Below are 15,983 nucleotides of genomic sequence, written 5' to 3'. Positions count from 1 at the left end.
TGGGTGGTCGTGCCAGTGAGTCCAGTGACGTGGTTTCGATCCCCGATTTGAACGTAACAGAGGATAGAGTGCCTAGTCTCGTGGGTTTTCTCCAGGTTCTCGATTTCCTCCCACTGTTAAAGTCCTCAACGCGTAAGCGAATTATTGAAATAAAACTGTACTGTGTGTTAGTCCCGAAAATATATTCAAAGTGTTTGGGCTGTCGACAGCTTAAATCATCTGCACTCTTTTCATATAGATCAAAATAATATCAAATGATATGTATTGGACGTTAACTTTGTAATAAACAACAACGCCGAGTCAAAATAGCAAAAATAGATAATCTCCTGGCTTGTATTCTTTATATAGTCTGCAGATGATACATTATGTTGGAACATTTTCAAGTCATGATATATTTGTAAATACTGAACTAAAATACTGAACTGAAATACTGGTTATGGGTAAACGATATGGTACAGTCAACATAGGAGACATGCGCCTATCAGTCTTTCTTAAATGTCAACAAATTAATTCATAAACTCATTTACCCCGAGTCAACACTTCAAACAAAGACGCGTTTTAAACGACATGGAGTTACCAAACCCTGGGTGATGAATTTTGACTCAGAATGAAAAGGGGTGTCAAAAGTACTACGGGCCCGAAATGATCTATTTTTGATGTGATATTCCTTTTAAATATTCGGCTTCCATCGCGGATTAAATATTTGGGAGTACATGTATTTATTGTTCATATATATATAGATATTTTAAAGATATAAAATAGTTCTCTGATCCGTTTAGATTGAGTATCTTTCTGTTAAATTCATTCATTACAGTTTATCACTATACATTAGTTACTATAGCCATGTGAACGTGACATGGCGAATTCCTTTAGCCTCGCGTCAATGATCATTTAAGGTCATATGATCTATATTTAGAATAGTTCACTGAGATTTTATAATCCAACCCGTGTACAGGATTTTGAAACTTGCAAACATGACATTGTAACGACGGTGCGCATGTGTGATATTTCATCAGATTTTTCTTTTAGTATATAAAGAAATCGAATAGTGCATAATTATTACTGGTTATCACCAACTTGATATTTCTTCATAACTGCGCATGCACCAGTTATAAGCTACGACAAGGTAAGTGTGTTAGTGTATCTGTATGCATTATATTCATACATCAATAAGTTATTATTTAACTGTGTATGTCGACCGATAACCGTACCTGAGTTAATTTTCGTATTATTATCCGTTGAAGCGTATCATAAACCATTAAGGCGCCCACGTACATTTGATTTATGTATATGTTATATGTCAAGGCCCATGTTCAAAGCAATTTTTAACGGTTAATTTCTAAGTACGCGTCTTATTAGCCAATAAACATCAACATATTCATATACATATCCCTGTGGCGCAAGAGAACGTACCTCGTGATCTTTCAGTGTGGTTTATTCTTGTAAGTTTTGCAAGATAGATGACTTGGCAATGAACAGCGCTTAGTCGTTTGGATGGGACAAAAAACTCACGTCGGATGTACACGTTGACACGCAAAAGTTTCCACATAGCACACTGTATAGCCTATATCTTGATTAGCCAGATTTGTGTAGAACAGTAAAACGTTAAACTCCATTTCATTCCGATAATGACACAGGTCTGCTGAAAAGTGTGTCATACCCTGTTTAATAGGTGAATTACCTCCCCTGAACCGTCCATGAGGTCTGTGCTGAGTGCAGACACTTGTCCACTAACTAATGTCTGGTCTCATACAAGCCATACCATGGTATATGGGTAGTGACAACTAGTTCTCAGTTATTAGGGCTAAAGATATTGTACAATATAAGAGTGATGGTGTTTTACATTCACCCTAAGTTACATATTGTTTAAATTACTACGCGAATTGCACATCGCGACATGGATGTTACGGCGTGGTTTCCTTTTGTCAGTGGGACGGAGGTTCTGACGAGAGACAGTGTCTAGTCGTTAGGATGGGACTAAAAATTGAAGCCCCGTGTACACATTGGTGTGTACGCAGTAGAACACTTGCCAGTTACAATTTGAGCTAATAGTAGCTCGTAGCGCTGCTGTCCGGAGACAACATGTTCACCATTGCACACAACATGGCGTATGCCCTTCTTCCTTAGCCCGAATGGAACAGAACAATGGGACGTTCAACCCCATTTAATTTCATTTCATATCGCGGCATGTTGATTTCAGGACAATTGTTAATGTTTATTAGTGTTACATTTTTTTTCGTGCTGAAAAGTTGGACATTAAAATCCCTTTCATTTCATTTTCGTTTTCGTTGCCATCTTCATCGTCAGTATCACTACGCGTAATAAGACAATATGGCACCCGATGACTATAATCTAAATCAATGTACCGTCCCTCGTATGCATTGAACAAATCAATTCCAATAATGGGATTATTTCTTTAATATCATTAAATATAGATGCAGCTTTAATAAGCTATGGTTTGGCTGCTTTTGTACAGGTAGAATTATAAATAAATAATTTGTTTCATTTGCCCCATGTTAACTCGCCGATGTTAACAACATACATTTTTAATAAAGAAGATTGTTTTGATGTTATAAGACAGCAAGAGACGAAAGCGAGTTATAGCAGTCGAGTTATATAATTTAATAATCCCACATCTATATAGATAGTTGTACTTATATAAATTGATAGTACAGTAATAATTAATCTCGTCCGTCTAACATAATGGGATGTGGTTCTAGCAGGCAGTTTGAAAATAATTTCAATACTACATTAATAAAACGTTTTGATGAAGAAGAAACGACATTTACTCATTTTAGTGAATCGTCAGAGTTTGCAGGTAAATGTCTATGTTAAGAAGTGAAGTGTAAACAGTTAATTATGGAGCGAAAGAGTGTATCTATTTTGTTTAATCACACAGCATGGAAAAGGATTATACGCATCATCAACGTAATGGTCTTAGACGTAAATGCTCCCCGAAGGTCCAAATTGAACGTTCTTTGAGCTGATCTGATAAGCATACAAATTGATAGCAATGGACTATGACCAATCATCGTAAAATACAGGGTTTTAATTGTTAGGATGGGGGTTACAACGAATGTTCAATATGTTTTGGTGGATCATTTATGAAACATTTAGTGCAGCCAAAGGCGTATCGGTATTACATCTAAATATAATTTTGTTTGTTTTTTTAGATCTCGATAAGGAAGAAATGGAAACACAAGTGGAAAAAATAAATCAATTTGGTGACGATAAAGATGTTGCTAATATGTCTGTTGGAGATTGGGAAGAGAGATGGGAACGTGGTCAAACACATTTCCATATGGAGGATGTCCATCCGTAAGTTGATTTTTACGCCACTGATTCCCATTCGAGATATTTTGAATAGTTTGCAAACTACAATATTATGAAAGTTGAATCTCTAAAAAAGAGAGAAGGGGGTGGGGGATGGGGTTTAACGTCCACTCGACACAAACTAGGTCATTTCGGACTAACACATGGATCAATTTTATTTCAATAAATCGCTTGCGCGTAGGGGTCTTTAGCAGTGGGAGGAACCCGGAGGACCCGGAAAAAACCCACGAGGGTGGACAGGTGACCCTACTCCTTATCACGTACAACTGGGGAATCGAAATCACGCCAGTTGACTCAATGACAGACCTTATGATACAGCGCGAACGTGCTAACCACTCGGGCATCTAGATCATACCGTTCCGTCTTACAAATATAATCAAGCCAGCAACACCCGCGTAAGTTGTCGTGTAACATCTTTTGGTGGGCCTCTTTTAATGCGATTGAATCCGAACCGGGATATTATTTAATATTGAATAATAAATTTCAGCGTGGATTAAGCAGTGATAAATTATATTTTGTCTGTAAAATACAATAATATAAATTACCTATTACAAATCGAACATTCTTCTTCGTTTCAGAAACCTACAGAAATATTACAAACATTTAACACGGGGTCGAGATAAACTGAGATTTTATTTACCTCTGTGTGGAAAATCAGTTGATATAAGATGGTAAGTACAGTCCATGAATTAAATACACGAGATAAAAGGTTTCTGGGGGTAACTCTAAATAGCTTAGTGGCAATCGATATCAATGTATTTGCGATTTCAATTGAAGTCAGTAAATAATTAATTATATGGCCATAGATTTGTCATTTACTTCAGTGTTTATGCCCGTCTCTTTGCCAGGTTCTAACTGTTTGTTTCTGAATTGACGCTGTGTCGAATTCTCTCCACCACATATGAAACAACGTGTGGCAAGTACCAGGGCTGGTTTAAGAAAATTCGCGGCCCAATTTGGGCGGCCCGAAATTACAGGATATGAATGCATTGCAGGATATGAATAGCTTTAACTAGGTCCATATTCACAATTAGTAATTGATTAGTAGCTGAAAATAACAACACCTTGCAGTCCTGCTGCCAGATTGCATGAAATTTTTTTTAAGTCGGTGAGCTGTGGGGCCCCTTTCTAGTGCGGGCTCCAATTGAGGGAAACTGGTAAAATGTGTCAAAAACTGGCCTTGGCGGCAACGTCTTGCTCGAACGCATATCTGATATTCAGCATGGTAAGTTTGACCCGTGACCTGTGAGAGTAAACATGTAACTTTCTTCGGTATATTTCAACTTATCTAACAGCTTAACATTGCTCTCCATCTCACAAAATCCGAAATAATCACTTAAATAACAAGCGCCAAGCAAAAGAGGGAAATTAGGGGGAAGGAGTCTATAGAAGGGACTACATTCCGACAAAGATGGGTTTAGTTATTGGATTTGTCTCCCTTTTGTATAAATTAGAAACACACTCGACGACTAGGTCTAGTCTGAACATCCAGTGATAGTACTGGATTTATGATTGAGATCCCACTAAAATAAAGTCAATTCTTTCCATAAAATGATTTTGTTGTTTTTTGTGACTTTTAATATTAATACTTTTAATGTTATTATAATTATCTTATATTTGTGGCTTGGTCACCAAAGTTTTAATAAAGCTTCCATTAAGACGAGGTATCATTATTGTTTCTAGAACATCTGATACCACTTTATATACATTGTAAAGTTCCCATAGCTAACAATTTTACACTTTCATTTTTATAATTTTGTAACCACGTGATCCACTAAACAAGCGGCCTTGGGTTCAATCCCGGTGTTTGCTGGGAAAGTTCGTCGGAATTTTCCAGCTTTTTGCGCCCCCCCCCCCACCCTTGTCAATTACACTCTCTAGTAATTGATAATCATATGGTACCAGGAAATTTGACAGAATGTCTGTCATTGAGTCAAGTGGCGTGGTTTTCGATTTCTCGCTTGTACGTGGCAAGGAATTGGGGCGCCTGTCCAACTTCGTATTTTTTTCACCGGGTCCCCCGGTTTCCTCCCACTGCTAAGACCCTTACGCGCAAGCGAATTATTGAAATGAAATTGAACCATATGTTAGTCCCGAACATCACCCCTCCCCCCTCTCTCTCAAAAATAAACAATAAGTGGTTCTAGGTGATCTAGCAAGAATAAGTATATCCCGCCTCATGTAAGATACCCGCCGCTATACAAAGATATCTCTTTCGAGTCAAGTTCCGTAATTTCTGGGTTAATACGGACAGTGTCTACAAGTTGTGTCACCCACTTATAGTTAAGATCAACTATAATTACCCTGAACATAAGAATTGGTTAAATAAAAGCCCTACCTGTTTACTTTGTTAAGCTAAGATTAGTGGCTGGCCTTTTTACACCATTAATCTAAGTTTCAATAAAGTGACACTGAAAAGAACCACGAATCTTTAAGTATACGACAATCTTATAACTGTACATATCCACAAAGTCTTAAGGCAAATAAATGACTGTTTTTACAGTTATTGAAATAGAGGACATTATCTGGGCATTGTCAACTGGTTTTTAAATGATGTGAACTACCCTTCAGTTGTCGATTTAGCGACCCCGTATCTTGCGTAAAAAGCGAATCGTGAATTGAAAAAAAACATGATACATCGCCCACGTTTTTTTTTTCATGTATAGAAATCTATTGAATATAGCAAAAATTTATCTACACGGGAATTGTTTTTCTTGACTTTTATTTAATTTTATTGAGTGACAAAAACTAAATTGTATTTCTAATGAATTATAGCGGGAAGAAACATGGAATGCAAAAGTATACAGAAAAAAATGTTTACCGTGTGAACTTTTAATATCATTATTTTGCCCGTCATTAATCTACTTTGAAATTAATTCTTTTAAACATACATTATGCAAGAGCTAAATCTTTCTATTGCAGGTCTTTCTTTAGGCCTGAAATATTATCTAAATTATTAATTAGACATTAATTAACCTATCCAGATCATAATCAACTCTCGATGGCATCCCTAGCCTGCGATCTTTATTGGATTATGAGCCGATTTACTGCATAACTTTTCTTCACAATTTAATGATTAAATGAATAATCGAGACTATGTTACTGATTTTAGTAATGATGATCGAGGCTAGGCGGAAATTTAAATCGCTTAATTCTCGGTTAATAGTGGATCAATTTGAATGGAATTTTCAGCAAATTGCCTTTACATTATCTAGTTTTTAACTATTATAGTGAGAACTGCCAACTCTTTATCTAATCTCCCATAATGTATCTTTACATGATATTACAAATCATCATTACATAAGTCCTGCTTTTGTTTCAAATACAGGCTGTTGACCCGTGTTCCACTGACAAAAACCTCATCTGGAAGTAATTGAACTCGAGCAGCCCAAATTTCAGCCTGAATGAATGAAAGAATGAATGAAATGGGGTTTAACGTCCTACTTTACTGCACCATCCAGGCCAATGAAGACGGAGATACGCCACACACAGTGCTATGGGGGGAATTTTGTCAGCACAGTAACTGAATTCCAACTGTCAAGGATTTATTTACGTGCAAACCAACGTGCACACGGGACCTCGTTTTTTTTATCCCATCCTAACGACTAGCCACTGTTCTTGTCAGCTTTTCTTTCATGCAACAAGCGGAACCACGCTGGAAAATCCCACAGAGCTTTCTCGGTCAACACCTAGATATATATATAACTTGGATTATTCAAACATTAATCAAAGAGTAAGTCTAACATGTTTTGCACGACACTTGTCAGGACTTTACGGCATAATAGAGCTAACAAATCGTATATTTCAGGTTAGCGGACAAAGGTCATACTGTCATAGGATGTGAAGGTTCAGATTTAGCCTGCCATCAATTCTTTGAGGAGAATTCTATACCATACGTCACATCAAAAATTCCTGGAGTTGATGGAATAGCTTATGTGGTAAATATTTATGTTATTTAGGTCAATAAATGGTTAAAAACTCGGTCGAATGTTCAAAATGACAGATTTAAATACCAGAACGAACTCGCCCTCCATGTACGACATCTTGGATAAGACACACTCAGATACGATTCGTTTCGTCATATTTAGCTTTGAAAACACTGATATTGATGGGTTATGGCTTTTATACATATTTTACAATAATGGAACTCTCGACTTCCGACGTAATATTATTTGTATTTGTATTTCTAGGCGGGGAATAGAGAAGCTATAGGTATTTATAGATGTGACTTTTTTCAACTGTCAGTAGAAATACTTGAACCGTTTGATTGCATATGGGATAGAGGATCTTTTGTAGCAATACCAGTAACCATGAGGCAACAGTAAGTATACACAAAATATAATCTGAATTGGCATATGATAGAACATATAATTAGTGGTTGTCTCAAGGATTTGAACTGAAATGAAATGAACTGACATAGGCTTTAACTTTAACTTTAAAGTAAGATTTGGATACACCAGGCGGTATGTAATGAGAGAAGGGTGCCCTCCCCCCCCCCCACTCGTAGCGTATAAAATCTCAACCAAAATTTGTTTTAGCCATGTGGACTCCATAAATGAGAAGTCGTATCTCACGTTCTAACTGAAGCGGTGGTTCCGACCAGGATTTCAGAAACCAAAGCTAATGGATAGAACTGGGCAACCTTTGCAGCCGCATTTATGTTCAAGTCAGATTGTACACGACGATAAAAGCCAGATTCGTGTAGACTTTCTTTTTTCGAAAATCGATCACAAAATGGACACATGCCGATTAATACACACGTATATATATTTTTTGATATTTCCAATTAATCTTTAAGTTATTGCAAAATAATTTTAATCGGATGTATGGATTTTAATATCTCGACAACACAATATTTCGGTACATTTAAGACAAAAAAATGGTTACGTCTTCAATGCGTTTCCGCCTACTCTTTTTTGATTTCCAACCATGTCACGAGTTTTGTTAACACTACCCCAGCGTGTACACGGGTTGACCATGGTTTTTCGTTCCATTCGAAAGACCAGATACAATTAGATTGACGGACTTGAAGGGGATCTTCTCTTTCTATGCCGACATTCGACCCTGAGACATACTAGTCTAGGGTCCAGTGACGTGACCGCTTGACTGCCACGTCCTATCATCATGGAAACTGCAACGCGAATTAACATAATACATAAATCATTTTACTATGATAGGCACACCTGTATTTTAATTGTGAATGATTTTAAATTGGTTTGTTTTAGATATGCAGACAGTATAATACCTACATTAAAGAAAGATGGTTCTTATTTGTTAGATACGTTTCTACTTTCCAATGATGTATTCGCAGGTTAGTCATTTACTCCAATATACAGTAATAACAGTCGCAGTCCTCTAACTGATAATTTGTTATTTTGTTCAAGAGAGAGAGAGAGAGAGAGAAATGGGGTTTAACGTCCACTCGACACAAACTAGGTCATTTCGGGACTAACATATGGTTTAATTTTATTTCAATAAATCGCTTGCGCGTAGGGGTCTTTAGCAGTGGGAGGAAACCGGAGGACCCGGAGAAAACCCACGAGGTTGGACAGGCGACCCTACTCCTTGTCACGTACAACCGGGGATTCGAAACCACGCCAGTTGACTCAATGACAGGCCGTATGATACAGCACGCACGTGCTAACCATTCGGCTATCTAACCCCCCTACTTTGTTCAAATACTACGTCCAAAATTTGTTTGCATATATTATACCTATTTATTCAGCAATAACAATTTTTGTATCCATTCAAAACAGTACAGCTTGATAATTTTGTGACTATTGCATTAAAATAACTAAAAGATTTACTGTTAAGGCCAATTTGTATCAACCCAGCAATTGTCTAAATAAGGGGATTTCAATATTAATGGGTCAGCCTGGTATATTGAGGTGGTAGATTAATATTTAATGGTTTTAGAGAGAGAGAGAGAGAGAGAGAGAGAGAGAGAGAAATGGGGTTTAACGTCCACTCTACACAAACTAGGTCATGCGTAGGGGTCTTTAGCAGTGGGAGAAAACCGGAGGACCCGGAGAAAACCCACGAGGTTGGACAGGCGACCCTACTCCTTGCCACGTACAACCGGGGATTCGAAACCACGCCAGTCGACTCAATGACAGACTTTATGATACAGCGCGCGCACGCTAACCATTCAGCCATCCACCCCCCCTAAATGGTTTTAGTCTCCTTGAACATTATTCGGTAGAGAAGAAGAATATATATTTTATTTTATTTTTTTTCTTTATTGTTTTTTGTTAATAAATCATTTTCAACAAATAATTACAGGTCCCCCGTTTAACTGTACAGAGGATGATGTATATAAATATTTTGGTAAGTAAAATGCGACATAAGACCTATAGACCGTACCAACCATGTAGATCAATTGTCCAGTAGTTACCAATACTAAAGTAGAATCAATATTGGTATGTGTGCCAAGAATGTTTTATACTTCCACGGTGTCCATAAAATTTAAATACATTTGAAGTAGACTAAGGGTACACTTCATCATACACGACATGAGTGCCCCTGTCTCACAAGCAACAGAAAGATGAGGGTACGGAATGGATCGTAGATTCAAAAGTTCCACGCTTCAATTCTTTTTTAAATAAATACAAACTTGTACATACTACTGATTTTGTAAAGTTAAGATTGTATTGTCGAGATATGTGCTATCAGTAATTTAAACACATTAATAATGGCAGATATTAACATTAACTTAAAAAGAAATAGAGGAAATATAGCATTAACTAATCTAGAAAATAGTAAACAAAAACAGTATTAATAACCTAATAGTAAATAGAGAAAAACTGGTACGAAATTAACTAAATCTACAAAACAGAGGAATGTAGTATTAAATGATCTAGAAATCAGAGGAAATTAGTAATAGCTCAATCTGATTAAATTAGGAATTAGCCAATGAAACGGTCTGTTACGGCGAGTTCTTGGTGTGCACTTGCACGTAACTGTTGGTAAACGCCTAGAAACGTCAACGTTGATTGATTAATCAATGTCTGACGTCATAGGGTCAGAAGTCCCTCGTATGGCCACTGATGCGACCTTCCAGTACAACTGATTAGATCTTCATGTAGTGTAGGTCATCGAAAGTATAAAAAACGGAACGAAATATAGATCTGTATTTTAATCAGATTGGTAATAACTGATCTAAAAATCAGAGGAAATTAGTAATAACTGATGTAATAACAGATAAATATTAAAGAAACATTATAGAAGATCTCAATCTCTCTATTGAATTTTTTTCTCTGGTTGCTAATATTATATAAATTCTTATTTTGACATTTATTCACATGGCAAGCCCAACCCCAACTCTCTAGAACATCGGGTGGCTGACATATTGAATGTATTAGACCACCAGCCCAGCTGGCCCACCAGCCCACCAAAACTTCAAACACTCAGAATGTCAATATGTTAATTCTTCATTTTCTAGTATTATAGCATGAACGACCAGCTCTTTATCTACAACCTACACAATACATCTTTAACTAATCTAGAAATAGTGTATTAAAGATACATTATGTAAGATTTAGATAAAGAACTAGCCATTCTTGCTATAATAGTTCGAAAGTAGATGATGTAAAATGAATAATTTGAAAAATTCATTCAAATTACTCTAATGCAAGCGAAGATATTAGCCTTTGAAGGTTTGACAGACGTGTGCAATAATTTCAACCACCGTACTGGTTGATCGAAGCTAAGTCTCGGTCCTCCATATTTGATTAAATCAAAGTATCGCTGAACCATTCTAATCTATTTAATATCGGAGAAATCTGATGCCATCGAGAGTTGATTAAGGCCAGGATCAGTTAATTAATGTCTAATTAATACTTTAGAAAACATTTCAGGCCTAAAAAAAGACCTGCAATAGGCAGATTTAGCTCTTGCATAATGTATGTTTAACTAATACATTATGGTCGAAACTAGTGCTAACGGTTCAAATCAGTAATCAAAATACAATACTTTTCGTCAGTATTAACTAATATAAATAAACAACGGACAATTACTGCTAGATAATCTATAGAACAATTAGTAATTAACCGATTTAGAAAAAAGGACATTTTAACTAGTCAAGAATATGAAAAAAATTAGAAAACCACTAGCAGAAATTGTAAATATTATCATCACCAACCACCATTCGTGTTCTTTTTATGTTGTTTTAAAGAAATTTATTTTAATTGTTCCATTCCAGGTAATTTGTGTAATATAGAAAAATTAGAATCTACAGACATATGCGGCGATGTGCACAGGCAAGAGTGGGGCCTACAATCATTTGATGAAGTAGTTTATTTGCTGACACTCAAGTGATGTAAAAACTAGTATTAAAACTAAAAATGTGTTTCAGGGTATTAAATTGTTAACATTCAATATGCACAAGATAGGAGGGATTACTGTGATTTATATATGTTAGGGTGATAATGAAATGAAATGAGATGGTCTAGAATGGCAAAATTCAATCTGGGATTCGTAGCCCAGATGGGAATCAAATATAAGATTCCAAAGACCCTCTCACCCCACTACCACCCAAAACAAACAAACGTCAACCCAGAATTAAGAAAAGATATGTCTTTTTTTTTCAAAAAAAAACAACCAAAAGACAGGCACCCCAAAATCCTGAAAAATAGTACGAGTTTTATCACATGACGTGGATCCATTGTAAGAAAACTATGGTCTATGTTATAACACCATATTATTCTATCATACAATATTGTTTAAATATTTTATTATATCATACAATGTTGTTTAAATATATTATTTATGAAACAATGTTTAAATATATTATTTGTGAAACAATGTTTAAATATATTACTTATCATAAAATTTGCTTTATTCATTCGCATAATATTTGATTAAGATTCATTATATTGATAAAATATTTAAATTGTAGCGAAAATAAATTTAATATATTTTTAATAATGATGTGATATTTTCTTTGATTTTTATAAGACTATTATTAATTTTGATATCCTCGAATATATATAAAGACAAATATGTATAATTGTTTGGTGGTTGTTTCCAATCGGTAAAAACATTTTAATTTGACATAATCTGTCCAATCATTAAAATTGTGATATTATGTCAATTCATATTGCTTAGGGTCGGGGTGGAGGGGGATACGTGGCCGAATGGTGACAAGGGGCGGAGTCGCCTGCCAAAACTCAGTTTTTTTCTCTAGGTTCCTCCTATTGCTAAAGACCTCTATGCGCTAGCGTATTATTGAAATTAAATTGAACCATATGTTATTCCCGAAATGACTTACTTTTTGGGGGTTAATCTCTCTCTCTCTCTCTCTCTCTCTCTGAGGTATAGTTCAGGTCGTACATACGTTATGTTTTCAATCATTTCAGCGATTCTCAAGTACATCGGTTATTCAATCGACCCGTGTTATTTTATATAGCTATGATATCAAGCTATTATTAGGTTATTTATTGTTATATAGAAGTGGTAATGTCACTTTTAAATATTAAATGAACATTTCTCATCAAGGAAAACACCAGATTTCATTTGTCACGTTATGTCAGGCCTTTATTTACTTAGTAAACCTATCAAAGATTCAGACCATATTCATCACTTGAGTCATCAATGCTCATATCACTTGTGATGAATTAACTCTTCCCATATGAAATCTTGATGAATTAACAAACAGTTACTGGATGTACGGTGATCATATCTTCGTCTTTCTATTCAAGTCCCCATCTGGTGTGAAATATCACCACCAACAAACTCCCTGCTTTTGCAAAAGCGCAATTACGCAGTCTTAATTACGTGTTTCGCGCGTGCAGTTTTGATATCTCGGTATTTACTTAATTCTCGCGAGATGTGTCGATTTCATGACCAAGACAAACTACAACACCCATTCCATTGACCCTCAAGGTCGAATTCAGTTTCAATTTTAATCAAAACGCGCACAATATTGCTTATCTCTGTTAGTAAAATGCATTGAATGGATGCAACAATATGGCGACGAGTTTTGAATGACACTGACAGGTGGCACTGCAAAGAAATTGTCTGCTCTTTACAAAAGAAGTCGACAATTGCCGCTCATATCCATGACGACATATTTAGCATCTTAGTTTACTTTCCATCTTGAAGCGAAGAAAAGAAGAGACAGTTAATTTAGAAGTTGATGGCTCTTATGGTGGGCTTCCAATAACCAGTCAAGCGTGTAGTGGAAATGGGAACTAAAATGACAAGAAACAGACAGATAAGGGGAGATTGAAATTAGGATGGCACCCGCTAATCCTGTAGCATAAGTCAATTTACTGGGATATAGAAAGAGCATTAGTCTAAATGTAATTTGTAGCACTTTGTCTGTTTTAGGTTATAAATCCGATGAAGAAATAATTCTAGCTATATTGCTTTTTAAGTAGCCTTTCTAGTTCGTCTCGAGGGAGTGGGAAAGCTGAATGTGCCATTCGAGAATTTATCGCCATTGAACAAATGGGCATAAAACGTAACTATTGAGTTAGTCTTATGGGTGCGATTTACTTAGCAACAGACGTAAATGTCAACGGGGTCCTAGAAATTTCTTTTCCAGCTTTTTTCAAAATTGAATTTTCTAGTAAAAGCCATTACAATATGGTCGTGTTGGTTATAAATTCGACAAACTCTTTGAATTAGATTTTTTTCCTTTACAACATATTGCGTGTTTACTACTTTTCCGGGCCAAATGTAATTTAAATAATGAGTGTGGTGATTTAGTAGTATTTTAACATTTACAATGGTTAAAAAAAGTAATATAAAATAAAATCTGATAAAACGTTCAACCTAAGACTTAGTTAAAATGTTTCTGTAAGTAATTAACATTATCTTTAGTGAATGTTTGCCGGGGGCAGCTCAAATCTGACAAAGAAAATTAAAGGAAGATCCAAACTTTGTATTAAATGATTAAAACATTTTAATTTAATTATTTACACTCGACTAAAAAAAGTGTTATTTATATAGTGCTGTAGAATAATTAAAGGTTAGATAATGTCGTGGCCCTGATGTAAGTGGCCACAAATACAAGCTTACAGTCTTTAGAGGCGGCAGTAAAACAGAATACTAACTAATGGCTGTAACTTACTTTAGATTGATCTGTATAACATTTAGACCAATGTACCGTTTATTGTGTAATTTTATTTTTTTTTTAATTTAGAAAATGTCCCAAAACACTGATTTTTAGAAAGATGTGTTTTCATAGATGACTAACCTTAGGAAATGTTTCCTTTCAAAGAAGGTTTAGTAGTTTAATGAAACATATGTCACGCTTTCTGATGCTTGTGAAATGTGTTCGGATGACAGCAGATTAACGAGATTAGTATGGATTTCTACCAATATTTTAGATGAGTGTAAAAGACTGTAAGAATTAAAATATGTTAGATCTCTGAACACTGTTTAATGTCAAACCTTAATTGAATAAAGTTGAAGGTAATTGTCATGAAATGGGAGCTTAATTAGCTTAGAGAAATTAGATCTATTGGCAACATAGTCCATAAACTTTCATTTCATCAATCCTCATTAGGTTTTAAGTCCATGCGGCAAATCGACGGGTATTATATGTTCTGGCTAGGGATTCCACATTAGAAACAGTTCTCAGAGGACGAGATTTACACCAACAACTCTTTATTGAAAACGTCTCATAAATGTCTTGTTCGTTGCCCATTTAGGATGAGCTACTAAGCTGCCGGATTTATTCCCTGACATTCGGTCACTTAAAGATCCATTGTCTTCTTCCATTTCGGGATGGGCGAAAGCTAATAAAACGGAACGAATAAATTCATTTTATGAGTAAACAGTTAAGATGGCTCATGTCAACAATCTATTGAGACGAATAATGACTTGTGTACAATGTCCATCTTAGTGATCTGTTTGGATGTGGACATCGGCATTAAGAGAACTATAGCATATTTAAATGATCAAATGAATTATAGCTTCTCTCACACCTGCTCAAATGCTTCACGACAGATTTTCTTTGATTGAATTATTCTTTCAAGTGTTAGTGCGCTGTTTAAATCATATTTGTTTTGAACATATAGCGCGTTGTATATGGATGACTTATTTGATGATAAACTGTATGTATATCAGTGTGGTGTGTGTCCCATCCTATCAATATCAGCGGATTTAGGCTTCATTTCATTCTAAAGAATAATTATTCACATGTATAACGGACTTCTTTAAAGACAATTTCTTTATCAGTGAAGCGAGTATCCCGTCCTGTCAACATTAGAAGATTAAAGCGTCATCTCATCCTAAAGAATACTTATCGAATCTGAACAATATGACTCTCGCCCCTGATTTTAGTTTTTATTTTAGGATGATTGGGAAACAGTTTATGACTATGTGTAGCTCTTCTCTCGGAAGAGTAGCTGGCGTCTGACTGGTGGTTCAACGTCTACTGCCACAGTAGTGATATCACAACCATCCGTACTAGTTATATATACAAATTACATGATAGTACGTATCCCGATAAACAATCCAACAAAGCCCCAGTAAGATTCATCACTGCACTTTACAAACTTCACGCGCTCTGCGTAGGGCGTTCACAAGTTTTTCAAGAACAAAGAGATCCTTCAGCATGCTGTTGTCGACATATCCTGATACTAAATAATTACCTATTTCACTTTATATTGTTTTGCCAACTACTCTATAAACACTTATTT

The 15,983-nt window shown here is 35.7% G+C and overlaps 1 protein-coding gene across 1 annotated transcript; it reads left to right on the top strand.

Annotated features, from left to right (window-relative positions):
- The first annotated feature begins 980 nt into the window (after nucleotides 1–980).
- Nucleotides 981–11,937, top strand: LOC126819760 (probable thiopurine S-methyltransferase). Its single transcript, XM_050547961.2, has 8 exons — nucleotides 981–1,126; nucleotides 3,174–3,318; nucleotides 3,912–4,004; nucleotides 7,142–7,271; nucleotides 7,524–7,654; nucleotides 8,559–8,644; nucleotides 9,616–9,660; nucleotides 11,534–11,937. Exons 2-8 carry the CDS (start codon nucleotides 3,191–3,193, stop codon nucleotides 11,647–11,649), a joined length of 729 nt encoding a protein of 242 aa, XP_050403918.2. The 5' UTR covers nucleotides 981–1,126; nucleotides 3,174–3,190; the 3' UTR covers nucleotides 11,650–11,937.
- Nucleotides 11,938–15,983: the final 4,046 nt, after the last annotated feature.

Source organism: Patella vulgata, chromosome 4, assembly GCF_932274485.2.
Source record: "Patella vulgata chromosome 4, xgPatVulg1.2, whole genome shotgun sequence".
NCBI lineage: Eukaryota > Metazoa > Mollusca > Gastropoda > Patellidae > Patella > Patella vulgata.
The sequence above is the reverse complement of the archived record's forward strand: the minus strand, read 5'-3'. Positions and strand labels throughout refer to the sequence as shown.